Below are 20,848 nucleotides of genomic sequence, written 5' to 3'. Positions count from 1 at the left end.
TCTCCTTTTAATTAAGCTTAGCCTTGTAAACTATGAAAAGAGTATTACATTAATGCCAACATTTTATTGTCAAGCAAGCAGGCTCCTATTGTACATATTGCCAAGGAGAGATAACAGGGCTCTTATACTGTCAGAAATTTGTCCTGCCAAGTGGGCATCAGGTTTGTCTAAAACATGCCCAGTGTGTATGTGCTGCCAGCCAGAGAATGTTTGAACTTCACATTGAGTTTTCTCATTAAATCCTCAGGCAGTGAATGCATATTGGTAGGTGCTTCCTGTGGTTACATAAGACCCAAACAGGGATCTTCCAAACAAGCCTCAAATGAAATTTTTCAAATGAAAATGCATCTATCCATCCTGGCCTTACAGTAGGTTCGCTGGTGAGTAGGGTAGGCAGCTTGTGGTGTCACTCCTATCTTTTTGTCTGCATCAGTGGAAGTGGGTGTTCATTATAAACAATCATGAGGCAACTGAAAAGGAGAAATTAAAAATCAGTCATAAGCCAGATGGTGACTGAGGAGACTTATCTTATGGGCTAAAGTTGATTCATTTGTTTAGGTTTAACAGTGAGACGGTTCTTCGCAGTCCAAACAGTAAACAGGAAAACAATCTGAGAAAGAAATCTGAGGGAGAAAAATCTGATCAAGAAATTCTTATCAATCAAAAAAATGTCCCACAGCATGAAAGATAGAGTTCCTAGCTTTTTTTTTTTCCCCTTGTTTCTGCGATATATAAAATTTTTGTGTTTGAATGGGTTTAAGTCTGAGTTTGGGAGTGTGACCTCTCCTCTTCCCTCCACCAGTCTAAACAGTCCCAAAATGTGGAGGCTGTTTGATGTAAACTCCAAATCCCCTTTTGCGTCTATGTCCTTTATGAGGACAAATTAATCCTTAAAGAAACCTGCAGTTTTGCAAAGTTTTGACAACACAAACTATAATTATCGCTGTTATGAAGTCTGTATTTTTTTTTCAGAAAGATATTATTTATTCCAATTTCTGTGTACATCAGTGGTAGTACTGCCTGTTTATGGACTTCAGAATTTGCCTCCAAAACAGATAATCTGAGTTTGTTCAAACCTAAAAGTGAGAAGTCTATATGTTTTGTTTTGTAGGTTTTTGAATATTTAGTAATAAAATAATCTACAAGAGGGAAAAGAATGCACCTCTTGATCAACAGCTTTATTTTTCTAATGAGGAGAAATAATATAGTAATCTTTTCAAATAAGCAATAACTTGTCAGGGCCCTGAGTGCACCAACAGATGCTGATTACCCTGACATAACTAATAGCTAAGAGACTATCCTGAAGAGCAGAAATTGAAAATATGCACAATGCAGCGTATTTTATCAGTCCAGATTTTTTAACCTCCCCTTCAGTTATTTCTCGTGGTTTTCTTAAAGATTATTGAATGGTGATCGGTGCATCAGGTCCAAAGATCCTGGAATACACTAGGAGGCTCTAAATGTTATTTTTAGGGCAGTTAAATGCCAAGCAAAGTTCTATACTAAGCCTGCTTTCTAAGGGTATGCAGCCATACCTTCACCAAGTAGCAGGTAGATCAGGAAATCACATCTCTCACCTTCAGAGTTAGAAAAGTTTTAAGAACTGATGAGAATAAAAATAATAGAGCAATAGTTGGAAAGGTCAGTTGTGAAGGTATAGTTTAAAGAGAACTGGCACTAGTTATCTGCGGTAATGGAGTCAGCAAAGTGAAGATCTATCTGCAGGACAGCCTTAGTGAGAAGCTATCACAGTCATAATCTTCTAATAATATCAGGATGGTGATAAAATGGATTAGAAAATAATTAAATCTGACGCTCTGACAGAGACAAAGTATCATTCAGTCAAAACCCAGAAAGAGTCAAAAGTCTCATTTTGGTGTTAGGACATATTAAAAAAAATAAATCTCTTGGTTGAACTCTTCAACTCTGAGTTGAAGTCCAAGTTCAAGAATAGTCCTATTGAAGCCAAATAAATCCTTTCATTAAGACAGGTGGCTGGAACGGAGATGTGGTCCCCAGCCCCCTGGTCCAGGTGTTCATGCAGCCATCGCAAGGGAGGAGCTTAGCCTGTGAACAATTTGGACTTTATTAGAGCTACTACCGTTCACTGAATTTCTGGGCATGTGTCTTGACTGTAATCCCTCTTCTGAAAAAGCTCAGATGACCTCCACCTCCCTGGGACTATCTCCTTTGGCTCCTACATAGAGAATGGGAGCAGTTGGGCATCTGGGTGACCTAGGTCATAGCGCTTGCTTGTGGCTGCAAAACAAACAGCAACCTGGAAAGTAAGGAAATCAGATGTCGGGATATAATGGAGGATTTGGGGAGCTGGGTCCCAAATGTTCTGCACGGAGGATGGGGAAAAATTGAACTCCCAGTTGGCTCTATCCTGCAGGAAGGGAAGGTAAACGACACCGGGTGAGTTCAAAGACTTCTATCTAAATGCAGAGCTGCCTGGCTGTGTCATCCCACAGCAATAGCAAGCTCATGAAGTCTTATTTATTCCAACAGAGGAGTGAGAACATAAACATCCCTTTGAGGGGACACCTATTCTACACCTATTTTTGGACCGGTCACCCAAAAATAAGCTCAAATTGAGGGCTGGTTGGTTTGTTTATCTAGCCCAAGGGAAGAAGTAAAATAGGCAAGTAATCAGGCTCAATGTACATATGCTTTGCTAGTGGCATCTAAGGAACGAAATGTGGAAGAAAAAAGGATGCAGAGATTTTTGAGGATAAAGCCTATCTTAAAGCAAGACATGCAGCTCCCAACTCTATCTTTATGAAAGCTCTATGGCTGGATCAAAGAAACAAAATTGCTCTAACAGCTTGTGTTTTTCAAGATAAGCCAAATTTTCACTGCCTCTCCTCTAACTTGCTCTGGCATGCTGTACACTGCATGCATTTCTGTTTGCTTACCAAAAGGTATCATGAGATAAGTAATGCATGTAAACTAGAGCTTTCCAAGAGAAAGAACTTTTCCTTTATTCTCGAGTTCCTAATATCCTGAAGATTTGTTCCCTGATAATTTTAAGAACTCTAAAGATTAACTTTTAATGGGTAGATGTAGGACACCACAGCAAGCACAGCCTTCTAATTAGTCTATGTCTTGCTGAGGCAAATTACAAACTAAAATCTTCCCTGTATATTTAATCTAATTTAAATCTTAAAGTACATTTGAGAGAAAGGATGTAATAATATATTATTTAAAGCTGATCCATTAACCTATGGGTTAATAGCATTCATACCCTTAAAAAAACACAGTTGACAGGGAATTTTAAGAGCTAAATAGCACCTGTGGAATATTAATTCTTTATCCACAAGTCTTGAAAAAGAGCATACTGCCTTTCAAAGGTAGAAAGCCCTCTGAAAACATTATATCTGTGCTGTTTCCTATACTTTGCAGAATCATAGAATCACAGAATCACAGAATCACAGAATCACAGGTTGGAAGGGACCTCAGGGGACATCTAGTCCAACCTTTCTAGGAAGAGCACAGGCTAGACAAGATGGCCCAGCACCCTGTCCAGACGACTCTTGAAGGTGTCCAACGTGGCCGAGTCAACCACTTCCCTGAGATTATTCCAATGGGTGACTGTCCCCACTGTGAAAAATTTTCCTCTTGTGTCCAATCAGAATCTCCCCAAGAGCAACTTGTGTCCATTCCCCCTTGTCCTCTCCACGTGACTCCTTGTAAAAAGGGAGTCTCCATCTTCCTTGTAGCTACCCCTTAAGTACTGGTACATGGTGTGAGATCCCCTCTAAGCCTCCTTTTCTCAAGGTTGAACAAACCCAGTTCTCCCAGCCTATCCTCATATGGCAGCTTCCCAGTCCTTTGATCATCTTGGCGGCCCTTCTCTGGACCCCTTCCAGCCTGTCCACATCCTTTCTGTATAGCGGGGACCAGAACTGTACACAGTACCCCAGGTGTGGCCTGAAAAGTGCTGAGTAGAGCAGGATAATGACTTCTTTATCTCTGCTGGTGATGCCCTTTTTGATGCAACCCAGTATCCTGTTGGTCTTCTTGGCTGCAGCAGCACACTGTTCGCTCATGTTGAGCTTTCTGTCCACCAGGACCCCCAGGTCCCTTTCCATAGAGCTGCTCTCCAGTCAGGTGGACCCCAGGCTGTGCTGCACTCCCGGATTATGTTTTCCCACGTGCATGATCTTACATTTCTCCTTGTTGAACTTCATAAAGTTCTTGCTGGCCCACTCCTCCAGCCTATCCAGATCTTCCTGCAAAGCAGCTCTCCATTCTGAAGTGTCTGCTTCCCCACTCAACTTGGTGTCATCAGCAAACTTCATCAGGCTACACTTGATGCCGTTATCCAGATCGCTTATAAAGATATTGAATAACATTGGGCCCAATATCGATCCCTGCGGGACTCCACTAGTGACAGGTTGCCACTTGGAAAAGGAGCTATTTATCACCACCCTTTGGGTATGGCCTGTCAGCCAGTTCCCCACCCACTGCACGGACCACTTGTCTAGGCCATAACGCAGTAATTTATCCAGGAGGAGACTGTGGGGGACCATATCAAAGGCCTTGGAGAAGTCCAGATAGACAATGTCCACCGCCCACCCCATGTCAACCAGGCAAGTCACTTTGTCATAGAAGGCCACCAGGTTTGTCAAACACGATCTGCTTTTAGTGAAGCCATGTTGGCTTTTCCCAATCACGTGCTTCATTTGACTTGTGATGGCCCCAGGAGGATTTGTTCCATAACTTTCCCAGGGATTGAAGTAAGGCTGATGGGCCTGTAGTTACCCAGATCCTCCCTCGAGCCTTTCTTGTAGATAGGGGTAACATTTGCCTTCCTCCAGTCCTCTGGGACATCCCCTGTTCTCCACAACTTCTTGAAGATTATGGAGAGTGGCCTTGCAATGATGTCAGCCAGGTCTCTCAACACCCTTGGGTGGATGGCATCAGGGCCCATCCATTTGTAGGGGTCAAGCTCCTGTAGTAATTCATATACTAACTCTTCCTTCACTGATGGCGGGTTGGTGTTTGGATCAACCAGGAATTTTGTTCCCAAAGCCTGGGACCTGGCAGTGCTGGTAAAGACAGAGGTGGAAGTGTTGAGGACCTCTGCCTTTTCAGCATCATTGGTGGTTGACTCTCCTTTTCTGTTTAACAGTGGGCCTGTTTCCTTCTTTTTCTGCTTATGGTTGACATACCTAAAGAACCCTTTCTTGTTATTTTTGACATCTACAGCCAGTTTCAATTCGAGCTGGGCTTTTGCTTTTCTAACTGCATCTCCGCATGCTCTGGCAATGCCCTTGTAGCTCTCAATGGATAATCCTCCACTTCTCCATCTCTGGTATGCTTCCCTTTTGGATTTGAGTAGACCCAGGAGGTCATGGTTGAGCCAAGGGGGCCTCTTGCTCTGCTTACTTCCCTTTCTTTTGGAGGGGATAAACTGGTGTTGTGCTTCCAATAGAGAGTTCTTGAAGAACTCCCAGCTCTCACTAGCTCCTTTGTCTTCCAAGGAAGCTTCCCATCGAATCCCTCCCAACTGAGCCCTGAGTGAACTGAAGTTTGCTCTTCTAAAATCCAGAATCCTTGTCTTAGAGATGATCTTCAGCACACTCAGCAGGATCCTGAACCCCACAATATTGTGGTCACTGCAGCCAAGGCTATCACTAACCGAGATATTACAAAGCAGGTTTTCTCGGTTTGCAAATAGCAAGTCCAGCAGTGCCTCATTCCTGGTTGGCACATCTAACATTTGTATCAGGGAACCGTCCTCTATGCATTCCAGGAACTTGGTGGATGACATGCAAGCTGCGTATTGTTCTTCCAGCAGATGTCTGGGTAGTTGAAGTCACCCATCAGAATCAGGCTCTCTTGGCCAGAAGCTTGCTTTAGTGCCACAAGTATTGCTTCATCAGCATCATCACTGTGGTTAGGTAGATTGATAGCAGATGCCCACTGTGAGGTCCTGCTTGGAGATGACCCCTTTGACTTTAACCCAGAGGCATTCGACAAAGCAGTCGCAATCACCACAGTTGACCTCGATACATTCAAGGTTTTCCTTAATGTAGAGTGCAACTCCTTCATCTCTTCTACCCTGCCTGTCCTTATGAAAGAGCCTGTAACCGTCCATTGTGATCCCCCAGTCATTTGAGGTGTCCCACCATGTTTCAGTCACTCCTATGATATCATACCCTTCTGAGTGGGCACGGAGCTCCAGTTCCTCCTGTTTGTTACCTAGACTGTGTGCATTTCTGTACATACACTTGAGGTGATTACTCTTCTGTTTCACCTCTGGGAGACAGCTATGGAACCTTTATCACCACACTGCTTGGCCTGACTTACTCCCCCGTTGGACGTGCTGGTGTAAGCATTTTCGCAACGGATCCCACCCCCAGGTCCTTCAGTTTAAAGCCAAGTTAGCCAGCCTACTTAATCCTTTCCAGCACTAGGCTCAGAGCTACAGTCTTTCTTTTAGCAGCTGTTAGCAGGAGAGTTCACCTTGTCCCATTCTGCCCCTGTTTTGTAGGACAATGAGCCTTGCAAGCTCCCTCTCCTCCATAAAACTCTTCCTCATGAAACAGGGTATCCATAGCCTTCCTTTTGCTAGTTTTCTTTTTATTCCAGTAAGCTGTCCTACCTCACAAATGCATAGATTTTGCCAAGTAAGCTGTTAGGACCAGTGTAATATCATTTAGCCACTGAACCATACTGAGGCATTGAAAAATGGCACTGGTACTGTTAAGACAATGAGAAAGCCTGTCTTCTCTGGCTCCCTGATGTACAGTGCATGTACACTGCAAAGCATGTGCCACACCATCCTCTGGGTATGCACAAGAGTGGAGGTCATCTGATGATTGGACCACAATATCCCTCAGCCCCACAGGGCTGAGGGAAAGCGTGGCCAGGCTTCCAAGGTGGCCACACCCTCCGAGTGCATCAAAGTGGAGAGAGCAGGGATAAGGGAAGACTACTCTGTTCTTCCTGTTTAGCAAGCAGTATGAAGAAAGACAGACATAATTCTCAATCAGGAGCCAAATAGAAATTAATATATTTAAACAGATGTTTTATAAATGTAACAGCTTGCTTTTTGATAATTGAACTCAGGACAACATTCTCACTCACACCAGTATGAAACCCTCTAAGCAAGGCTCAGTTTCCCAGTGTTAGAGCTCCTTGTTCTCAGTACGAGTGGCTCCTTAGTCTCAGAAACAAAATCAACGCTGTGGTTTTCAAAATGCTGCCTGGAAAGAGATGTGAACAGGAAGAGTGCAGAGAGAGTGAGGTATATGCATGCAAATGTACAATCACAACAAACCCAGCTCAGCAGGCTTATGGATGCTCCATTAATAGCAAAAGAGTATTTAAATAAAAATGTTGCAGCCACCCTGTTAGAGAACAGATAGAATTTTTTTCTGTGCTGGAACTGCAGGCAGCATCCCTTTAAATCAATGTTATTTTAATTAATTTTATTCATTTTCCTGCCCTTTACTCCCACCAGGTCTGACTGTAGTCTCATTGCCAATGGAATATCTGAGGGTGAACGATTCAGCTTTCTCGTTTTACTTTGATATTTTTGCTGGGGTTCACTGGAATAAATGACACTTGGAAATACACTGAGGTTCTCATGGGCTAAATCCATCTCTATTCAGAAAGAAGATTTCCTGTATGCTGTGTTTGACAAACATATTCCACTAAATCATTACTTTGATCCCACCCACATTCCAATACCACTGTGGATACTTTGTCTGACTTTCTTTATGAATCACCCAATAAAACACACCCAGTTCAAGATATTATTGGCAACTCTACAGTCTACGTACATTAAATCTCATTTTAAACAAAAACCTTTGAACCTGAAATGTTGCCAGTGCTCAAATCCAAGAATAAGTTGCAATGCAGTAGTGTAAAGCTTCTTAATATACCTGACACCCTTTAACTGTTCCCATAGTTAAAAAATATTACAGCTTACATTTGTGCCACAACTGGGCACCCAGTGGTCCCAGCCCTGCACTAGGATAAAAAAAAATATGAAATGGTCATTTTTATATCAAGTGAGCAAAGTTCATCTGGAAATTATTGAGACAATGAGCCTAGCTAGGAATTGCTTTAGGACTATAATTGCCCTTTCACATCTTAGATAATTTAATTAAACAAAGGAACTATTTTTTTTGACCAGACAGCTCTTTTAACTTTTGATACTTGCTATTACAAACCATCTGGCCCTGTATATTGTCAGGTTTCATAACTCATACTGTATCACCATCTTCCTCAGAGATTATAGATGGGGTTTTATGGTTTTATGCCCTCTAGTTTTGTGTACATTTATTTCAGATAAAGCACTTCAATTCTTTGGATTCCCTCCCAGTTCAATGGCTGAAAAGTTCTGTGTAGAAACCATCACTCAGTTCTCCTCCTTACTTTGGGTAGCTTTTTGGTGCTTGTTTCCTCTGTCCTTGCTCATAGTCTGTAGATAATTTTCTAACACTGTAAATCAGATAAATATTGAGTGTTTTAGAATAATCTCAACCTCCACTTTTAGAGGAACAAGAATTTTGATTTCAATTATTTCTTCAGCGAATAGACCTCTGCTATATTTTGCATATATTTGACTGGTTTCCAAATGTCATGACACTGTCTATCCATATGTCTGTCTGGGCTCAGTGCTACATGAACTGTAATTACACAGTTGCTGACTGAGTTGGAGCACAAGCAGGATGAGTTCACATCTGCCCTCAAATGACTGTACAAATACATGCATCTAAAGACTGACTCCTCCAAAGGTCTAAAACACATGTGTGTAACTGACCCTGAAATTCAGTGTGCTTCCTACAAGAGCCAGGGTTATCTAAACAAAGAGTTATTAGGATGTAACCCCTTGACTTCTCTACCCCTCACATTTTTTAGGATTGACAGATCCTAGGAATTGCACAGACCAGGATAACAAGCCATGTCCCAAAGCAATCATTCTCCTGACGTGCATCCCACTGGCACCTACTACCCTTCAGATCAGCAAAAAAAGAGCTTAGCTGCCTGCATAGGCATGTACCCAATTCTCCCTGACTAAATGGATTACATTGTTCTTGGCTGAATAGGGTGGCCAAGAAGACTTCCAGCCAGCTAGTATTCACATTGGTTGTGAAACAGTGTCACTCTCGAACCTGACCTAAACCCAGTTCAAATCTGAAAAAGGTCTGCAGAAAGGGTGCCAGACTCCACTTCTGCCAGGATTTTGGTTTTGTTTCTATTTTACTTTGGAAAAATGCAATGTGAGTATAAGAAAACAGTAAGAATGTTCAAAAACTGTTGATGAAATCAGAATTAAAAGAGCTGTACCCAGCAGCTTGCTGAGAGGAGTTCAGGGTGGAGGAGCAGGAGGGTGGGGAGAGCTGGTTCTGTAGTAAGAAAAGAAAGGATCATAGGAAGGGACCAGCTGGAAGGATGTGAAACTGATGTTGGAGAACAACCACCAAAAGGAAAAGCAGGTTTGGTGGTAGTGGTGATTCAGTCCCATTTGTCCCTCTGAGATGTGTTCTGAGATCTGAATGACTCTGATTCAGATGAAGAGTGTGAGCTGATTGTATGTACCAATATCTAAGCAGACCTAGATAATTGCAAATTTAAACTCAGTAGACCAGGAAATGAAGGAGTGAATAAATGCAAACATATTAATCTGAAAGTCAGGTTAGATATTGCCAGGTAGGGACTGGTCGGGTGGGGAAGGGAGATTGCGTGGGCTGAGGAAAGGCTGGAAAGCCTGGCTGACTCTAGGGCAAGTCGAACAGGGAGGCAAGGTCTGGCCTGGCATACAACTCAGAGCTGGCACATTAGGAACCACACACTAGATTGCTACTTGTCATACATGTAATGGCATCAGATAACAAAAACTAGCACAGAAGATTTTTTGGGGTATGTTTTACTTTATTCACTGTTTTCCGTCTCAGGCCTCAAGCAGTATCAGGCACAACACTTTGCTTCTTTTGTTCTGTTTCTTTACCTGTAAGACAAGAATAGTGATGTTTATTTCCTTTCAAAATTATTTAGAGATCCAGGATGAAGGGTTGGGGGATATCGGCATCTACTACAATAGTATCCCAGCCGCACTTATATATGGTTGCTGTAATCTCTTGGAATAGCCCAGTCTTGTTTCCTACCAGTAAGCCGGTGAGACACAAACCTCTGAGAACCAGGAAATCCAGAGCTAAGGTACATCGGTACAACCTGAACTCTGCCTTGTTTGATCAGTGATTCAGTCTTCCTGTAGCATACATATGCATGACACATGATTCCTGAAACAGAGCATCTCAGACCTGTAGCACAGCTCTCAAAGGAAAACCTGTCTCCAGGGGAGTGCTACTAAACAAGGAATCCTGTGTGTACACTGCACTCAAACCCTGAGACCCAGGTTCCTGAAACAGCCTCTGGTACATTAATTATTTGTCCTCTTTAACAGTGAGCTTGAGCAACTATAGGATCAGATACAGACATAGACTTTCACTTGCCTGCTATAAAGACCACAGACCACCCTCATGCAGTGTCTGTAGCCAAAGGAGTTGGGGATACCACCACTGCTTGTGGCTTTAACTGCAAAATGAGGCATCAAGACTTGTCTCCTGACTTACATGCCTCTTCCCTGTTGCACGCACAGCAATTTTGCACACACACACACATTTTCGTGCCACTGGTGCAAGAGATTTGCTAGCAGATTAATGCCAAGAGGCATTGCGAGCTCCAGGTGCAGCCTTAATGTTGCATCAGGATGTACCTCAGGTGGGTATTTCCTAGTTTTCAGAGGTTTGATCATTGCTTGAACTTGCCACTGAATTTGTTGCTGTCCTGGAATGACATGAGGAACCCACAAGGCAAATTTAACTTTGTATTAACCGAGCTCTTTGTCAGCAAATTTAGGTGTTAATTTATTCATGGCTGGCATACTAATGTGTTTATAATACTCCTGGGAGGCCCTCGCTGGGAGAAGTGGCAGCTGGACTCTGATGTTAAGGTTCACAGATAGTCATCAGCTCAAGCTCTCACGCAGGAAACAGGGAAGATTAAATAAAACTGAGTGGTGCACAGTCAAAAACTTTCACAACCACAAGAGATGTATCAAAAAAAACCTCCAATATTTTTATTGGAGGTGGAAAAAAAGAACAGGAATAGGGAAGGGAAAGAGAGAAGGAAGGAAAAGTAAAAGGAGAGGACAGGAAAGGTTTTATGAGAAGCACCTCTTTTTATTATAAATGCTTTACTATATTTTCAAATGCAAATCGACTGTGTCCCAGGCTTCAGCCCTCAGGTTTTCATGCCTATCTATACGTACTATAGATACCCCTGTGCTTATGTGTGTATATGTATCCCAATCCATATATTGAGTCATGGGACAATTTTGGCTAAGCACTCTATAAAGAACAAAAAGCTGGTCTAAAAAGCAAAGAGTATCTAGTTTAACCATAAAGCACAACATATGCGTGCAGACAGAATACTGGGGGTGGACAAGAAAACCATGAGTCAGTATTACTCAAGAGGATAAGCAGTTGCCTGGGTGCACCAGCAGTCTAACTCGGATAGATTTTCTGGTAGGCTTTACAGGAAAGAGGCTTTTGCAGAGGAATCTGAAGGAGGATAGCGAGATGGCTGCGCATTTATTTATGGGAAGCTCTTCCCACACACGAAGGGTAGCCTGGGAGAAATGCAAAGCTAGTTAATACGTGGACATTGAAAGCTGGCATTGTTGTCTCATCAGACTTGCTTCTTCACAGCAAATAAGAGAAAATAGATAATAATATGCTAATAATAAGATAATACGGGTGAGATCTTGGGGCTGCAGGCTTTTTGAGCCTGAGGTCCTTATACCCGGAGTGGTTTGGACTGAAGAAATGTCATTAATCCAACTAGAGAATAACATGTAGCAAATGTCTAGACAGTTGTTGGGTATCTTGCGCCTAACTTGGTCACTTGTGTAGGTTTGAAAGGATTTATGTAGTAATTTATGCAAATACTATAATGTCTTGCTGATTGCTATGGACTTTTTTGAGGTACATCATGTAGGTATGTGTCTTTTATCACATGCAAAGGATCTTGCCAAGGAGTCTTCCATTTCTATCCTTCCATCCATAGCCTTGGCTTCCACCCTTTGTAGTGTGTTTTGCCATGAGATAGAGAGTGCAGACATGCATTTATCTATTTCTTAGGTTTTTTCTTCCTGGTGCCTGTAAGGGTACTCAAATTGACTATGAGAACTCCAGCACAAAACCTGCTAGAACAGTTTGGCAGGTGCTATATTGCTTGCTCCTTAACATGTCTTGTCTAATAAAACAAGTCTGTTACGAAAATTTTCTTTCATAATTAGGTATGTTATTTTAGAATTACAGTTTATCACATTGTTTGAAAGAGTCAGCGTCTGTCCTACACTTTCAGAGTCTCTGTCTGCCTTGCTCGTGACCAGTGGCAGGGAATCTTGCCATCAACTTGAACTTTGGATCAGGCCCTTAAGGAGTATCTGGGGATTTACTGAGGCCGAGAAGTTTAGAAATATCTGATTACATATTCATTAAGTGAGATTTTGCATTGTATGTTGGCACAAAGCCAAATAATTTTTTAAATTATTTTTTTGCCCTCTGTGTGTGTCACTGTATGAGCCAAAGGTTTTGCCACAGAGTTTCTACTCACAGAGGAAAAGACCTTTCCCCATGGCTGTCAGTGATGGTGCTGGGACCAACTTGCGTCGGAGGAACACAGTCTGATGTTCTATGGGTAATACGTAGCAAAAAAAATTGCAATTCCCGAACAATTATAATTTGTCTTGCAAGGCTAAATCACAATGATCCTTGTTATCTGTGCTATTTAAATCCCACACAGTCCTGCCTACGGGGAAAGAACTAACCACCACTTAAGAAGATCACATGCACATAGGAAGATCCCAAATTCATTTATATAAATTTATGTTAAGTATGATCTCTTGCAATCACAATTTTACCATGTTTTATTGCATAAATTTTACTTCCTTTCTTTAAACAAATACGTACATAGAAATAAAAAAAATCCTAAATACTCTAGAGACCATTACCTATGAGGCAATAACTAACTGATGATAATTAACACTATTAATGCACTTGTAAGAGCAGTAGTTCTGGTGCATTCCAAATTATAAACCCAGTTGTCGTAGACATATCTCATTAAGTTCCATTTCTCATTCTGATGATAATAATAATGGTCAAGGTATCTTTGATGCTCTCAGACCCCAGTAATCCATGGTTAGTGCGTGTTAGTGCCTCTTCCTAAAGAGCTGGAAAAAGGAACCACACCCCTCAATTCTTTCGGTAAAGCAAATCACATTGCATTTCAGACTGTTGCTATTGTATTCAGAGGAAGAAAAAGTGGGCCTTGATTGTGGTGAAGGAAATAACTTCCTGGAAATAAGTTGCAGTAATAGAGATAATAAAAATGGGATCTTCAAGTGCACTTTATTTTTCTGCTCTGGGTCTGTTGCTATTACATCCAGCATTTCCAGAGATTTGTGATGTCAAACATTTCCTCTGAATCTCCTCTTAAGTTACACTGGCAGAGAACAGCATGGTTTATATGTTAGTCGTGGTGAATTTATTTGATTTACTCAGATTTTGAGGTTATAAATATGAATGAAAGCAACTACTGGATGATCAGTATCCAGTAGGCCCTAGCGACTCATCTAAAGCTTGAACCGGTATGAAACAGGGCAAGCTTGTTCTATAGGACTGTAAGGAAAGGGATGTATGCATTTTAAAAGATTACACATTTTCAGCCACTGCTGCAAAGAGAATGGATAACTATAAGGATTTAATCCTTGTCCAATTTACAAAATAAAACCAACCATATGATGTTAAAAATCAACTTACAAGGCATGCAGTCAAACATTCAATTAAAAACCAGAACTACTGAAACTGCATCTTTTTTTGAGAAACTGAGCAAAAATAACTTATTTTGCTTTTCTGTGTGTTAACAATTTAATCAATTATTACTGAGGGGAAAATTATCTGTGGAAGACACAGATAAGACCCCCAGATTGCACCGGTAATGGTCCTTTCCTTTATCGGGTGCTCTGGGTATCGACTAATTAGAGCATTTGTTTTATCTGACACTTTTAATCTTCCAATTTATAGTGGAAAATCCATCAAAACAGTTAAAATGACAACAACCGTCAGCACTGACCATAAGGTACAGCCAACAAACGCAGAAAACGAGGGATAACTTTGCATATACATGCAACGAGATTGCGTATTTTTAAAACAAAAGTTAGAAGGCACAGCAGCAAAACAGGGAGTATCTCGTGTTTTCAAGCCACAGGCTCCCCACTGCCAAAGCCTGGCAGTTCATGCGGGGAGGGTGCTCGTGGGTGGGGATCCTTCTCTCCAGGTGACCCCACAGCTCCCGAAGCTGTGGGCTCCTCGCCTGAAGCCGAAGGACTTCTGCGGCCCCCCTGCCTCGCCCTTTCCTGTGGAAGCCACCCCACGCAGCCCGGGGTGAGGAGGACCTGTACGGCCCCGCGACACCCAAGCGGGGCTCTGCAGGGTGGGGCTCTGCCTCAGCCCCGCGGCGGGAGGAGCCCCAGCCCCGAGATGGCGGCGGGGCAGGGCGAGGCAGGGAGGGGGGAGCGGCGAGGCCAGGTGAGCGGGCCGGGGCGTGGGACCGTGCCCTCCGGCTACCGGCCTCGCCCCCCACGGGCAGGGCCAGGCCGGGCGGCTCCGGGCGTGAGTCAGAGCGAGGGGCGGGGAGGTGCGGCCGCCCTGCGAGCGAGGGAGTGAGCACAGCTCCACCGGGCGGAGGCGGGGGCAGCGTGTCCGGCCCAGACCCCTCCTCCCGCCTTCCTCCGCCCTCCCGCCTCTCTCCGCGACTCTCCCGGGGACGTGGGGAGACGCCGCCGGGCCCGCACCGCGCGGGGCCTGCCCCCTCCCGCTACCTGCGCCGCCGCCCCCTTCGTCGCTCGGCCGCGGGTTAAATGTAGCCCGGCGCCCCGCGGGGGCTGCAGCAAGATGGCGGGTAGGTAGCACCCCCCTCCCCCTTCCCGCACACGCCGCCTCCCCGGTGAGGCGCCAGCCCTCCTCTTCCCCCCCAGCCCCCCCCCCCCCCCCTCCTTCTCCCCCGCCCCGGCTTCGGAAGCGCTTCCCACTGCTGTCCGGCTCGGAGCGTGGGGGGCCGCGGGGTGGGGTCGGGTCGGGGGCGCACCGGGGTGCGGCGGGAGCCGGGGGTGGCGGCCCCACGGGTGGGTAGGCCGGGTCACGCGTGGCGTGGGTTGGGCGGCGGGCCGGGCGCGTTGGCACATGGTGTGTCTCCCACAGATCTGTCGCTGCTCCAGGAGGACCTGCAGGAGGAGATCGACGGATGTGAGTGGGGCCGGGGGGCCGGCGGCGGCGCGGGGCGGCTTGCGGGCTAGGAAGTGGCTTCCGTGGGGGAGCGCCCACGGTGCATTGTGGGAGGTAGGGAGGTCGTGCTCCGCGCTTCCCGGTGTACATGACACACACCCGGGCGCGCGTGGGACAGGCCGGGCTCCGCCGGGCTTTCCCGCGGGGGAGCGGCGGCGGGGTGCGTTGGCCGCGGGAAGCGCGCGGGGGTTCCGTTAACGGCCGCCAAGGGCGGGCGGGAGGCAGGCCGCCCCGCCGGGAGGTGTGGCAGCCTGCGGGGCCGCCGAGGGGAGCCGTCCCCTCATGGCCCGGGGACGGGGGGACGTCCCCGGGGAGGAGAAACCTGCCGGGTCGGAGGAGGCTGCAGCGTGTGGGTTGCTCGTTCCTTTTATATCTGTATATTTTTATATTTTTTTTGTTTTGTGTTCCCCCCCCATCCCTCCCTCCCCCCCTCAGGCCCCCTCTTCCTGACCCTGCTGGAGAGATGTGTGGAAAAGAGTTAATGTCAGGGTGCAAATTGCAGAATGTGGCTCTGGTGCAAAATTACTAACTCAGGGGTATGAAGCCTGGCTGGGCAGACTGTAAAATGTTACTCAGGTGAGAAGGCATCTGTTGGTAATGTCAATACCGAGGGAGCTTCTTGGAAGCAGAGGAGGATAAATTTTGGGCGGAAAGTGAAAATGGAGGCGGAGGCAGCTGGTAAGGCAGGCGTCTGCCTCGCAGTCTGCTGTGGGTGCACGGACCCTTGTTGCTGTCTGAAGGTATTTTGTCTGGCGTGCAGTCTGCACAGCGATCCGCTCACCAGGACTCAGCTGCAGGAGAAAAAGCTTTCATTTTGTGTCTTACATTTTTTAGGGGATTGTGATTTTTAATTTTTCAGAATTTAACTGTGTTTTACATCTTTTTCAGTTTTGTGATCTGACGTTTAAAAGGCTTTTACTGTGTGTTGCCTTGCACAAAGAGGGAGCCTTTCTCTAAGGCTTTATTTATTTTTTTAATTCCACTTGCTTGAAATTCAGATTGATAACATAGGTGTTTGAAAAGTTTGTGTGATTACAAGAGGACTTTCTCAGAAGTGACACACTTTTTCTTTTTAAAGCTGTGGTCTTAAATATCCCCTTAGATTTTAATTTTTCTTTTCAGGAGTTGAAGTAAGATATGAATGTAGTCATTGGAGAGATGCTCCTGAACTGTGGGTTTCTGGTGATGGTTTGAATGTTATGGTCTTGTCCTTAAAAACATAATATATGTGTAGAGATAGACTCAATCCAGATGAGAGCATCCTTCAGGCAGGAGCCATGGAAATCTAAAAATTTGAAACCTCATTAAAAATTGCTGAGGTTTTGATGGAAGTAGATAAAAGTGAATAGCTCAATACTTACACATATTATTTTAAGAGGAAAAACAGGAATCTGTATGAATCAATGTGTGTTGTCTGGACGTAGTTCAGTCATGTGATGTCTTTCATGGTTCTAGATTTTATGTGGTTTTGTTCTTGTGAGGTGGGTTTGAGCTAAAGAAAAATAATACAGACCAGGGAGACTGTACATATCTAGTCAAAGTGCTGTTTCTTGTGCAGTGGTATTTCTTTGAAATAACTGGTTTGTACCCATGTACAACAGGTCTTTTGCAATTTATGAAAGCATTCCCAGTTGATGCATTATTTGGAATTACATTTCACCCTTGCACATGTGAAACAGACCATGTCAAAAAAGACAAAGCTGCAATTTTTGCCTGGCTGTGCCAAGCCTTAACCCCAACCTGCAGTACCTCTCTACTGTAAATATTTGAAATATTTACAGATCTTTGGAGCTGTAGAGTTAGACACTGGTTTAGAGGTGTAATTCTGAAGTAGTGATGCAACTGTGAGAAAACTGGAAGTGCTGGCAGCTTTTATGCATGTGTGATTCTGCCAGCTGCAGTCTTGCTGTTAAAATGTGCTAAGCTATAGTTAAGGACAAATAAGGAAAAAAGTGTGTGGGCGTACCTGTAGTCCTGGTAGTGTAATTTAGAAGGAGAAGTTAGGTAAAATTAAAATAATATGAATTATAAGACAAGACTGAGATGGGATCAATTGTTTAGCTATTTTGAAAAGTGGACTGTAGTTTTCAATAGATCTTTTTGGCTTTTAATTGATCTGATATCAAGCAATAACAAAACATATATGAGGCACACTGGAGAAACCAGGAGCGATTAAGGTTAGAGGCATGTGTACAGATCTGGATTGGACATTGGAAGCTTGGTCTCTGATTAGGCATATGGTTTTGGACACTTTAAATTAGGTGTTCCTTTGTACCTCATCAGTGAGTCTAGGTTTGAGTCTGAATCACAAAATTGTTTTGCCTTTTTTATAAGGACAATATACAATGTGATTCACCATTTTATAATACAATAAATTACAAAAGTAAATGAAAGAATCATTAAGGTGACTACTAGATACCTTTTTATTTGTCATGTTTTAAAGCAGTAGAAGAAAGTCCTGGAGTCGAGCAAACAGTGCACAGTTGCTGTTAAAAGTAATGAACCAAGCATCTGTATATCTTTTTAGATGTGCAGGGTTAAGAACAGCTGTTTTATGATTGTTGGCTTTAAGGTCTCTGGAATTATGTATTTTTCTGGAAAGTTGGAGTTTAATCAACAACCTGTACAGCTGTACAGTTTGTGCCTCTGCTCATTGTGCCAACTCATTGGATGCTAATTAACCTGAAATATGAAACACTAAATTATTATATCTTTGGAGTACCATTTTATGAGTTGCTTGTAAAAGAAACTTTACCTTTTTTCCGAAGAGAACTTGATAAATAATTAGGTTAAATGAAACATTCCTAGATTTCAACAGAGAGTAGTAAATCTGCTTTTGGAGTAATGGGAGATGTTTAGAATATATGCTGTAGAAGGCATCTATTTAAAAATTGCCATTTGTTTAAGGGGTCAGAGATTAAACAGGAGCTTTTATAAGAAAGGCTTTTAGAGAGTGGTTGATAAACCAGCTGGATTGACCTTTAAATAATTAATTTCAGCTTTGGTTTGCATTTCTATTTTGAAAGCTTCACATTATTTTCTGCTCTTGGTTGCTTGGTAACCACTGGAAAGCTCTGATTTCTGCCCTCCCCGTGAATGCACACTTTACACCTGATGGTACATTATAGAGATGATTGCTTTAAGTAGCTACATAGCTTGGCACTTGATATTTCAGTACTTTCATTTTAGCTAATATTTTGCTTCTGTAAGGGTACTGATGTCAGAGGCTATGATAATAGATAAATAAATAAATAAATTTTGGTTCTCCCCTATTTAGCCAGTTACTTCCCCTTGTTTGGTAGTTTGAAGGAGGGGGAAAAAAAAATCTATGAATGTATTCTGGCTAGACATACAGGAGGTTATAAAAGAAATTGAGTTCCTAAATATAAGTTCTTATTGTGAAATGTGACTTTATTATTGACTTTAACACCCCAAATAAGTAACATAACGCATTGCATTTCATGTATGTGAAGGTAAACCGAACAAGAACCCTTGCATGACATCCATTAAGGCTAAAAAACCCCACCCTAAAGGCAACAGGGTGAAAATTCAAAGTGGAAACCTGCAGAAGACTCCCCATCCCATCTGGCCGCTATAAGGTGGCAAAATTAAGCAGTGGTTCAGTGTCAGCTGGACAGGTACCCATATCGCTACTTGGACTATTGGCTTCCTTAATCTTTTGTCTAAAATCTTGCACAGCATATGAAAAGAAGTCAGGGAAAATTTGGATTTTGTTCAGATTTTTTTTGTGCATACAAAATCAAAATAGTAATGGAACTGCAGAAGCTAAGTATAGAACAGAAAAGAAAATAAGCAACAAAAATGGTTGAAAACCATGGTAGAATTATATGTCTGATGATAAATAAAATGTTCTTTATGAGTCTTCCTAGATAGTTTGTGTTCCACACCTGCTTTGCCCCCAGATGTTTCTGAAGGTTGAACTGATCAGTACAGATAGATGAAATCAAGCGTACCGTGATGCTGACTTCTCTCTGCCCATTGATGTGCACAGGATGTGTATTCTGAAAAATAGAGCCATCTGTAATTAGAAGTCAGACTGTGAAAGAGGATAGCTTTATTTAACTTGGGATTTTAATTGTGATTTATACCAGGAGAGAAAAGAATTTTTTGATCTAATAACTGGTTTTAATACTATTTTGTATTTGTGGCTTTTTTTTTTTAAAAATGTTTATTATTGATACCTGGCATCTGCATTTACATACAACGTTTGGACTTTTGATAGTTGGATGTACTGTGTATGTGCTTTGGTGGTAGCTTAACATTCAGATTCTGAAGCTTTACCTTTTATCTTGTTAAAAAATGGTGAGTGATAAGTTACCTTTTTCTGTACACTTAGTGTTCAGAATTTTAAATTAAAAATGCAGAAAGTAGTATTTAATATCTAAGCATAGTTTAGACAGTTCTAGTTTAGAACTGTTAAATGAGTTTTTATAGATATTATATACACCTGTGTGTAAACTACTTTAGCAAAAGAGTTTAACAATAAGATAGATTTAAAAATTAACAGTAAAATTGTTTTTACAATTAACAACTCTAGCTTTACTGGTTGGATTTTACCAGTGGATTAAACAGTTCTAAGGTTTAAAAAAATAAAGTAGTTCTAATATACCTCTGGTTTTAGTATGGAGTTCTTTTTCATTGATTGGAAAGGGAAGACGGGTCTTCCTAGCCCCTCCTCCCAGCAGGCTTCTCTAGCTGAGCTGAAGAAAATACTCTCTGGGCAGCTGCAGGTGTCAAAAGCTGGTTTATCTTTGATGGTGTGTTCTTGTTCCAGGTGATCAGCGAATCACCTGGCATTAGCAGTGAGCTTGTGCTGGTTGAACGCTTTTAATTAAATTATTGTATTAGACTTTGGGTGGCACACAAGTCTTTTCCTAAATAAAAGCTAATTTCAATTTAATATTTTTCTTTTCTCATAATACTTAAAGTCAAAAGGTTGGGGTTTTTTGGGGGGAAGCTGGGGGGTTGGGGAGGACTTAATTGTTTGTTTTAAAATAAAACTGGCCTGTGTTTCCCTGTGGTGTCAAATCACAATCACAGCTTGATGCTGTGTTGTAATTCCTATTCCCTTGCAGTGAATTATGCTGGGATAGCATGCATTCAGTATGTTAAAATTCACCTTACCTTTCCGGCAACTCTACATATTAATATCAGAAGCTTTTCTCTTGTGGTTCCTTTGTTCCTTTACCACAGAACAAGAATTAGTAGATTTTATTATGCTGTTAGCTGTTATGTATAGACTGCAAGTCAGGTCACTTCTTAGACTTAATCCTAGCTTTGAGTATAGCTAAATTTCCAACATAATGTTCAAATGCCATGTTGCAATACTGACCTTTTGGTCCCATCAGAGACTTCGCTCTGGTGAGAGAGTGCTGAGATAGTTTGAGTTACTGGGTTGGCATTTCAGTAGTCTGCAGACTTTAATGTCTGTGTTGCAAAAAATAACAGAAACTAAT

The 20,848-nt window shown here is 42.8% G+C and overlaps 1 protein-coding gene across 6 annotated transcripts in view; it reads left to right on the top strand.

Annotated features, from left to right (window-relative positions):
• Positions 1-20,848, top strand: part of PPP4R1 (protein phosphatase 4 regulatory subunit 1) — a 90,566-nt gene that overhangs the window by 7,482 nt on the left and 62,236 nt on the right. For 2 of the 6 annotated variants that reach the window (XM_064443006.1, XM_064443005.1), the window contains exons 1-2: positions 14,750-14,988; positions 15,288-15,332. In XM_064443006.1, the coding sequence (XP_064299076.1) occupies positions 14,982-14,988; positions 15,288-15,332 (52 nt within the window). In that variant the 5' untranslated portion in view covers positions 14,750-14,981. Of the gene's footprint in view, positions 1-14,749; positions 14,989-15,287; positions 15,333-15,806; positions 15,948-20,848 lie in introns of those variants that run through there. The other 4 variants (XM_064443010.1, XM_064443007.1, XM_064443008.1 and 1 more) reach the window with 4 other exon arrangements.

Source organism: Phalacrocorax carbo, chromosome 2 (genome assembly GCF_963921805.1).
Source record: "Phalacrocorax carbo chromosome 2, bPhaCar2.1, whole genome shotgun sequence".
NCBI lineage: Eukaryota > Metazoa > Chordata > Aves > Suliformes > Phalacrocoracidae > Phalacrocorax > Phalacrocorax carbo.
This window is presented reverse-complemented; position numbering and strand designations above follow the sequence as displayed.